This window comes from Melospiza georgiana, chromosome 2, assembly GCF_028018845.1.
Source record: "Melospiza georgiana isolate bMelGeo1 chromosome 2, bMelGeo1.pri, whole genome shotgun sequence".
Lineage (NCBI taxonomy): Eukaryota > Metazoa > Chordata > Aves > Passeriformes > Passerellidae > Melospiza > Melospiza georgiana.
In genome coordinates this window covers 36,266,817-36,276,207 of record NC_080431.1, presented here as the reverse complement: position 1 = coordinate 36,276,207, position 9,391 = coordinate 36,266,817, and the positions used below count along the sequence as shown (strand labels likewise).

The window sequence follows — 9,391 nt, the reverse complement described above, 5'->3', positions numbered from 1 at the left end:
CTACAAGGCCAGGAAAATTACCTGGTTCATGTAAGGAATCTGTCTTCCATCCAAAAACCAGATCTTGCCTATTTCAGACCTAGGGAAACAAGATTTGAGTCACACTCCTTTTATGTTTGCAGAGAAGATGAATATGCCTTTTAGGGACGGCTGAGCATTACAAAAATGACTATTTTTTAGCAATCATTTTTGGGTTTAGCATGTTGGGATGTTAAGATTTGAGTTAACAGAGGTCTGCTGAAGATACAGATGTGCAGAAATCACATACCACAGACAGAGCATTGCTCAATGCTTACACTAGAACAGGAAAAACAGAGGGACACACACATCTAGCATTACCTTTGAGTTAAAGCTGGATTCCAACCTCTGTGCGGTACACATGGGGTGAACTCCATGTGTTCCTGTGTGCATAACACCATTTGAATTAATACATTTATGTAGTGTGTACTACTAGATTTATGCACTACAATCCAGACAGCACACAGCAGCAATTAATACGCAAATGCGAACACATGCACATCTTTGCACGTACGCAATTATACCTCCTTCTAATTATTATCTTTCTTTTTCTTTTTTAAGATCAGCCAAACACGCAATTTTTCCAAAGATAAAACCCGAAGTTTAACCGGAAAAAAAAAGCATCCCCAGAGCTACAGCCAGCCTTGGCCCCAAAAAACCGGCCGTGGCCCCGCATGCACACCCAATAACGGCGGTCATCCCCCGGGAACGAAGGGAACGAAGGGAACGCGCTCCCCGCGGCGCCGCCTCCCGCTCCCCGCCGCGGCCGCTCCCGCCGCGCTGCGCCCCCGGGCCCATCCGCCGCCCTGCGCTGCCACCTGGCGGCGGCGGGAGGCGCCGCACCGCGCCCGGAGCGCCCGGCAGCGCGGCCGGCTCCGCGGGCCCCGGCGCTGCCGCGGGAGCGGCCCGGCGGGCACGGGGGGTGGCGGGAGTCTTTTAGATGCCGCTGGTGCATCCGTGCCCCGGCTCCCTCCGCGACCCGCCTCTGGGGTGGGCAGAGGAGAAAAGTGAAGCTGAACGGCTCCGACACACGCCCGCGTCCCCGATGTCGGAGAATGCGCGTAGCAAAACCCGACACTTTGTTTCCCCGCGACTGCCCAGTTCCCCGCGGTCCCCGCGAACGCTGCACAGGCTCCGCACAGCGAGCAGCAGCAGTGCCGACCGCCGCGCCAGCGGCTCCCGCCGCCCCTCTCCCCGCGGCTCCGCTCCGCGCCGCCCGGCCGCGGCCAGCGAGCGCTGCGGGAGAGGACGGGGCGGCCGCGGACCTCCGCCCGAGGGGTGCGGGCAGGGGGAGCGGCGTCCAGAGCGGTGCAGGAGCGGGGGAAAGTTGGCCCGTGCTGGCGAAAGTGCGAGCGCAGCCCCGGCGTGCGTGGGGCGGAGGAGTGGCGGGGCGGGCGCGCCGCGCTCGTATCGGCATGTGTGTGCCTGCGTGTGCCCGCGCGCTGGGTGCCGGTGCGGGCCGGCCGCGCGACGCCCCACGGGGCCGGCTGCCGCCGCCGCCGCCGCGCCGTCAGCCGGCGACACCCGCCCGGCAGCGCGGCCCTCGCCGCGGCCCCTGCGCTCCCGCCCCCCTCCGCTCCCGCTCGGCGCCGCCGCCCCGCCCTCGCTGCCCTCCCTCCGCCTCCCCGCTGCGCTCGGCGGCGCGGGCACAGCGCGGCGCTCCGCCGGCCGCCCCCGCCCCCGCCGTGCGGGCGCGCGCCGCCGAGCCGCGCGTGCGCGGCGGGCGCGCCCCCGCGGCTCCCCGGGCGCGCGCGCGCGCGTGTGTGTGAGGGTGAGTGTGCGGCGCGTGTGGCCGCGTGTGCGCGCCCCTGAGCGCGCGCTGTGCCTCGGCGCCGCCTGCGTGCGGGGGGTGCCCGTGCGCGCTCCGCACCGAGCTCCCCGGCGCTGCCATCCTCGCCTCCGCCGCCCCGGCGGCTCCGCGCAGCGCCCGCGCAGCGGGTCGGCATCTTCATGGGCTGCCACCATGCTTGGGCCCTGGAGATTTCGGGCGAAGTAAGTACCGGGCTTGACTTTTCTCTCGCTCTCTTTCCCTCCTTTCTTCCTCCCTTCCTTTCCTCGTCGATCCCCCCCCTCCGCCCCTTCCCCGCCGGGTCTTCCCTTGCTGTTGCTTTCCACCCCCAGTCTCCCGCCGCTCGCCCCCCTTCCGCCAAAGCCATTTCTCCCAACTCGGGGTGCTGCTCAGTTGGGCGGCAGTGTCCGGCTGGAGCTGCTCGCTCGCTCGCTCGCTGCTGCTGTCGGCGGTACTGAAAGCTGCTTCCAGCCGGATATGCAGTGCGGTAATCTAAGGGTTGAACTCTTCGGGGAGAAAAAAAAAAAAAAAAAAAACCACACACACACACGCAAGAAAAATCCCGATGCAACCCCTTTCCTCTTCTCCCCTCCCCCCCGTCGCCCCCACCCCCTGCCTGCCCCCCCTCAATCTGAACCTCTGTAGGGAGCTGGCGAACAGCAGCACACAGTCATCACAGAGGGGTTTCCAGGGCGGGATTGCAACCTTGCATATACCCAGCTACAACTTTATTTTCTTTACCTCCCATCCCCCGCCTTTTTTCTTTTTTTTTTTTTTTTTTTTTTTTTTGTCAGAGAAAGGGGAAAGGGAGAGGGAGGGAAAATTGTATTTGCCTCTTTTGCTAACCATAATTGAATTAAAGTTGTAAAATGCCTGGGAGTTTAACACTGACCGGGCAGGTTTTCAATAGGTTGTCATTGTGGGGTTTTTTTTCTTCTTCTCCGAAGAACTGTTGGCTAATGGATGAATGGATCTGATCGAGCTGAGAAAAAATATGCTAGATACATGCCTTTGAGTAAGATTTCTGCTGCCTCTATGCAGTGAAGCCTTTTTGCTTTGAGTAATTCCAATCCAGTTGACGTCTGGTCAGAATTAGAGAGATTCACGGAGACTTCCGATTTCTTGCTGCATGATTGCCTTTGCTGCAAGTGCTAGTTTTGCAGCCTTGAACCTGATGCCACAGGAGATGTCTTGCAGTACTGAGACTTCTCGTTTTTTAGGATGCGTTCCTCCAAACCAGAGTTGTGTCATGAGGATTGGAGCTCTGAGGTGGACGATAGAAAATGCAAGCCTGGTCCAAGATCCCAGCATTTAAACCTGATGATTTATTAGTCTTCCCCTACCGACACACATAATGCATTTATTTTCCCTATTCATATTGCTTTTAGACTAATAGAAGTAGAAGAAAGCCACGAGGAGTCAGAAAGACAGCACTAAAGGAAAGGATTTGTTTCCAGTTAGGTGGAATTCGGACATTAAATTACTGACGTAGGGCAATGGTAGGGTTTCGCTTCTACCCTCCTTGGCTTTTAATCAGCCTGGGTGTCTTCTTCCCTAAAGGATGAAGAGCACTGACAGCCATCGCTGCTTATAATCAGTAACTCTGATGTTTGGAGTGTTGGCAATGAGATATTTTCATGAGACCTATTTAGATCTCTCCACTTCTACCAGGCTAGTTTTGCAGAACATTGGGAATAAGCGCTATGTCAGATATGGATGAGACTCCGAAGATGACCTGCATGTTTTACATTTTTCACAAATTTTGGGTGAGTGGTTAAAACATTTCTTTTGAGAGTATGTATGTGTGTGTGTGTGAGAGAAAACAGGAGACTTCTGCTTGAAATGAGCTCTGTTACATTGTGTATAACTTGGGAGGGGATCACATATCAATTAATATTACTTGCTTTTGTAAAGATGCACAATTTCCGTAATTGAAGAGAGCTGTTAAGTGCACTGAAGTAGGAGGTTAATGTATTTAATCTCAGTACAGAAGAATTCCTGCACAAAAGTCATCTGGGGGTGCGAGCGTGTGTGCATGTGTGTGTGTGTGCGCGCGCGTGTGCATGTCTGTGTGGGTGGGTGTGTGCTTTGTAAATGTATAGCTAGGGAAAAAACCACCAGCATAAAAGAGTTTTAAAAAATGTGTGATGTGGAGAATGTGTCAGTGTTCCCTCTGTTGAATTAAGATGCCATTTTCAGCACTGAGCATTTTTTCTTTGGATTCCTACCATGGTATTTCCATCACCAGTTTAAAATCAAGGTAAAAGGAGGGGAAGACCTTGGTGCACTGGTTCAGCAGGGAGGTTCTGAAGGGAAGAGGGAGCTGGGTAATAGGGGAGGTGGGAAACCTCGTAAAATGGTGTTTCTTTTCTCTTAAATTAGAAACGTGAAACTGAACTGACAGCCATTTTATGTATATTTATGGGGCTGGTTGTGAAAAGGAAATCCAAAGAAGCATTGAAATTCACCCCACACTAACAGAACCAGAGCAATTCCTGCTGTGACCTCACCTTTTTAGACACCGCAGGCATTTGACTCACAAGGAGTTGCCTATCAACCCTTTAATCAAGGCATGCCATCCAGTTTCCTAAAGTGTGGGAATTAGAAGTGACAGGAGGGGTTTTTTTTTGGTTGGTGAACAGTCCATTCTCTACCCTACTGAAGACACATGTAAACTTTGTTTCCATTTCAAATGTTATGGGGCTACCCTATTATGCTACTTTTTTTTTTTTTCTCCTTATCCCTACAGGAAATAAAATGTATGCTTGCTGCTCTACAGTAACTTTGGAACAGGACCTCAACAAAAAAATGCATATCTGGATGCTGCAGACGATCGCATTTGCTTTAACATCACTAGTCCTTTCCTGGGCAGAAAGCATCGAGTATTATGGGGAAATCTGTGATAATGCGTGTCCTTGTGAGGAGAAGGACAGCATCTTAACAGTGAGCTGTGAAAACAGAGGGATCATCAGCCTTTTTGAGATCAGTCCACCGAGGTTCCCTGTTTACCACCTCTTGTTGTCTGGGAACCTTCTGAACAGGCTGTACCCAAACCAGTTTGTCAATTACACGGGGGCTTCGATTTTGCATCTGGGGAGCAATGACATACAAGACATCGAAACTGGGGCCTTTCATGGTCTGAGAGGTTTAAGGAGGCTGCACTTGAACAATAACAAGTTGGAACTTTTACGGGATGACACTTTCCTTGGGCTAGAGAGTTTGGAATACCTACAGGTCGATTATAATTACATTAGCGTCATTGAACCCAATGCCTTCAGCAAACTGCATCTGTTGCAGGTGCTGATTCTCAATGATAACCTCCTCTCCAGTTTGCCCAACAACCTTTTCCGTTTTGTGCCCTTAACTCACCTGGACCTGAGGGGTAACCGGCTGAAGCTGCTGCCCTATGTGGGCCTCCTGCAGCACATGGATAAAGTGGTGGAGCTGCAGCTGGAGGAGAACCCCTGGAATTGCTCTTGTGAGTTGATTGCTCTGAAGGATTGGCTGGACAGCATCTCATACTCCGCACTGGTGGGAGATGTGGTTTGCGAGACCCCTTTCCGCTTACATGGTCGAGACTTGGATGAAGTCTCTAAGCAGGAGCTTTGCCCCAGGAGGCTCATCTCTGATTATGAAATGAGACCTCAGACACCACTGAGCACTACAGGGTATTTCCACACTACCCCGGCCTCGGTCAACTCTGTGGCCACTTCTTCTTCAGCTGTTTACAAATCTCCCCTGAAGCCCCCCAAAGGGACCCGCCAACCCAACAAGACAAGGGTGCGCCCCACCTCCCGCCTGCCCTCGAAAGACCTGGGATACAGCAACTATGGCCCCAGCATTGCCTACCAGACCAAATCCCCGGTGCCTTTGGAGTGCCCCACTGCCTGCACTTGCAACTTGCAGATTTCTGACCTGGGCCTCAATGTCAATTGTCAGGAGAGGAAGATTGAGAGCATTTCTGAACTGCAGCCCAAACCCTATAATCCCAAGAAGATGTATTTGACGGAAAACTACATTGCGCTGGTACGCAGGGCAGATTTTGTGGATGCCACTGGGCTGGATTTGCTGCATCTGGGCAATAATCGGATCTCGGTCATTCAGGACCGGGCTTTTGGGGATTTAACTAATTTGCGAAGGCTGTACCTGAACGGGAACCGGATCGAGCGGCTGAGCCCAGAGCTGTTCTATGGGCTGCAAAGCCTGCAGTACCTCTTCCTGCAGTACAACGTCATCAGGGAGATAGAGGCAGGCACCTTTGAATCCGTCCCCAACCTTCAGCTCTTGTTTTTGAACAACAATCTGCTGAGATCTTTGCCAGGGAACATTTTTTCTGGTCTGTCTCTCTACAGGCTGAGCCTGCGGAGCAACCACTTCTCCTACCTGCCGGTGAGCGGGGTGCTGGACCAGCTGAAATCCCTGCTGCAGATCGACCTGCACGAGAACCCCTGGGACTGCACCTGCGACGTGGTGGGCATGAAGCTGTGGCTGGAACAGCTCAACACCGGCGTCCTGGTGGACCAGGTGATCTGCGAGTCCCCTAAGAAGTTTGCCCAGAGCGACATGCGGGCCGTCCGGGCGGAGCTGCTGTGCCCCGACTACTCGGACATCGTCGTCTCCACGCCCACGCCGTCCCCGGGCCAGCTGCCGGCCAGGACCACCCCCTCCTCCTCCACCGTGCGCCTCAATGGCACGGCGGCGGCGGCGGGCGGCTCCGCGCCCGCGGGCGGCGCCGGCGGCGGCAGCTCCTCGGTGCCGCTCTCGGTGCTGATCCTCAGCCTGCTGCTCGTCTTCATCATGTCCGTCTTCGTGGCGGCGGGGCTCTTCGTCCTGGTCATGAAGCGGCGCAAGAAGGGCCAGGGCGACCACGCCAGCGCCAACAACTCCGACGTGAGCTCCTTCAACATGCAGTACAGCGTCTACAGCGGCGGCGGCCACCACCACCACCCGCACCTCCAGCAGCACCCGCCCCACCGCGGCGGCGGCGGCGGCGGCGGCGGCGGGGGCGCGGCGCTGCCCAAGGTGAAGACCCCCGCCGGCCACGTCTACGAGTACATCCCGCACCCGCTGGGCCACATGTGCAAGAACCCCATCTACCGCTCCCGGGAGGGCAACTCGGGCGAGGATTACAAAGACCTTCACGAGCTCAAGGTCACCTACAGCAGCCACCCGCTGCCGCCCGGGGGGGGCGCGCCGCCGCCCCCGCCGCCCGCGGCGCCCGGCGGGGAGGATGCGCCGGCGCGCAGCCCCGCGTACAGCGTGAGCACCATCGAGCCGCGGGAGGAGCTGCTCTCGCCGGTGCAAGACGCCGACCGCTTTTACAGGGGCATTTTGGAGCCCGACAAACACTCCCCCTCCACGCTGGGCACCCCCGGCTCCACCCTCCCCGACTACCCCAAGCTCCCCGCCGCCTACACGTACTCGCCCAACTATGACCTTAGGCGTGCCCACCAGTACTTGCACCCGGGGCCGGGGGACGCCAGGCTCCGGGAGACGGTGCTCTACAGCCCCCCGAGTACTGTCTTTGTAGAGCCCAACAGGAACGAGTATCTGGAGCTAAAAGCAAAACTAAACGCAGAGCCGGACTACCTCGAAGTGCTGGAAAAACAGACCACATTCAGCCAGTTCTGAGAAACAGCCCCCCCGCCCCCCGTCCCCTCGCCAGTCTCAGCAGCTCCTTCTCTAGAGTATTTGTATTTAACAACCACACGCAAAACAAAGAAACGTAAATGCTGACCTCCCTACACACACACACCTCGCCCCCCCCGCCTCTTTTTCCCCCTTTAATTCATTTTATTGTAGGGTGAAGTGCCTTGGCACAGGACTTTTCAGCTTCGGGGAATGATTCTGAAAGGGTGTGCTGTTCAGTTTGGTTTGTTTTTGGTTTTTCTTTTCTGTTACTGCATTTGGAAGTCGGAGAACGCCTATTGTGTAAAATGGGCACAGCACTGGCATTGTGCGGGTGTCCATGTGTGTTTGGGGAAGGTGGCAGGAGGTTTCATGGTTTCTTGTCAGGTCACATTCAGGATTCAGGTCGTGCTTTTTTTTTTTTTATTTCCCTTTTTTTTTTTTTTCAGACATTCTTTAGTTTAATTTTCTCTCTGGTTGAAGAGTACAGCGCACATTTTCCCCTTTTAGCCATGGGTGAGTCTAAATGGCTTTTATGGAGAGATTAGCACACCCCGACTTTAATACAAGGTTTCCTTTTTTTAAGGATGTGTTTGTATACTTTCTGGACTTTTGAATTAAAAAAAAATATATATTATGATCTTTAAAGGGATCACTGTAGATGTGGACAAATCATTAAAGAGTGCAGAGATATATGATCCATAACTGGTTAGTGAAAATAACTTATTGATGAAATATAAAAAAATATTTTATTGTAGCACCTATTTTTATATGCACATTAGCATTTCTCTTTCCTTCACTATTTTAGGGCCTAATCTTGCAAATTTTTAACTCACTTGAGTATCTCTGTTTGTGAAAGAAGTCCCAGCTTAGGCCTTCATCCTACAGGCACTTAAGCACATGGACAACTTTACCCATGCGTGTAGTTCTGGTGACTCACTCATTGGGCAAAGTTTGTCAGAAGCCCAAAAAATTAGGAAAGAGGATGCAGAATTCTTCTTACAATTAAAAATACTGGAATGTTTGAGTGTTTCTTTCTTTCCTTTTTTTTTTTTTTTTTTTTAGGATGGGGTCCAAAGGTTGTGGATTGCTTTAAAGTATTGCACTACAGTGAGAGCTTTTTTCCCAAATCTGATATAGTATCAGAAGGACCTTTGAAATCTCTATAGATAATGCCAGTTATGACCAAATCTTAACAGACAATCGGAGACATAAAATCTGATCACAATAGGAAAAATATCATGTTTCTCTATTGAAACAATGTGTCTTTTAGCAACCTCCTGCTCAGGAGTCTGGTTGGGCAAACTAGTGAGGGACATGTAGAAGGCATTCATTTTATCAGTAAAAAAAGGTTCATTTTTGATTTGTCGGTTTCATTTTTTTCTTTTTTAAAAAAAATTTGTATTAGTTAACCAAAATATAATGATTTTGCAACTGTTGTAGCCAGTTTATGATTGTTTAGTCGATTACAATTGCACTTGTACAGATCCACATGTTTACTGGTATCCTGAAAGACCAAATGATGGACTGTACACATCTCTATAAAATGTCTTTACCCCTTTGGGCAGCAGGCAATGGCAAGGATATTCATAAACACAGCATCACTGTAAGATGGGACAATTGATGTCTCATATGTATCCCAGCACATGTGATTTTTTAATAGTTTCTGAATAAACACTTGGTAAATATTTCAAATGTAAGATCCTGAAGTAATGAGTATCTGAACTTTAAAATTTCTGGCCAAAATAATCTGTTTGTACATTGGATTCTCCTTACTAGCAATTAAGGCTCATCAGAAAGATCTAATGTTCTAGGCAAAACATAATGTGTTCTCTGTTTTCGAAACATGACATGTGGTGATTACCAGCATATATAACATGGGTCAGAAAGCAACACAGGGGTATATGTTTCAACAACATATTGAACAGGATAGTTTTATATTTGTATTTTGTTTCC

General features: G+C 51.9%; 1 protein-coding gene across 4 annotated transcripts; it reads left to right on the top strand.

Moving 5' to 3' along the window:
• The first annotated feature begins 1,883 nt into the window (after positions 1–1,883).
• On the top strand, positions 1,884–9,135 carry SLITRK5 (SLIT and NTRK like family member 5). 4 transcript variants are annotated; one of them, XM_058018688.1, is made up of 3 exons: positions 1,884–2,010; positions 3,479–3,573; positions 4,557–9,135. In XM_058018688.1, the coding sequence occupies exon 3, from the start codon at positions 4,565–4,567 to the stop codon at positions 7,436–7,438; it is 2,874 nt and encodes a 957-aa protein (XP_057874671.1). In that variant the 5' UTR covers positions 1,884–2,010; positions 3,479–3,573; positions 4,557–4,564; the 3' UTR covers positions 7,439–9,135. The 4 variants fall into 4 exon arrangements, with proteins under 4 accessions (XP_057874671.1, XP_057874672.1, XP_057874669.1 ...); XM_058018689.1 differs by having other exon boundaries at positions 3,460–3,573; XM_058018686.1 differs by having other exon boundaries at positions 3,368–3,573.
• The last annotated feature ends 256 nt before the right edge of the window (positions 9,136–9,391 follow it).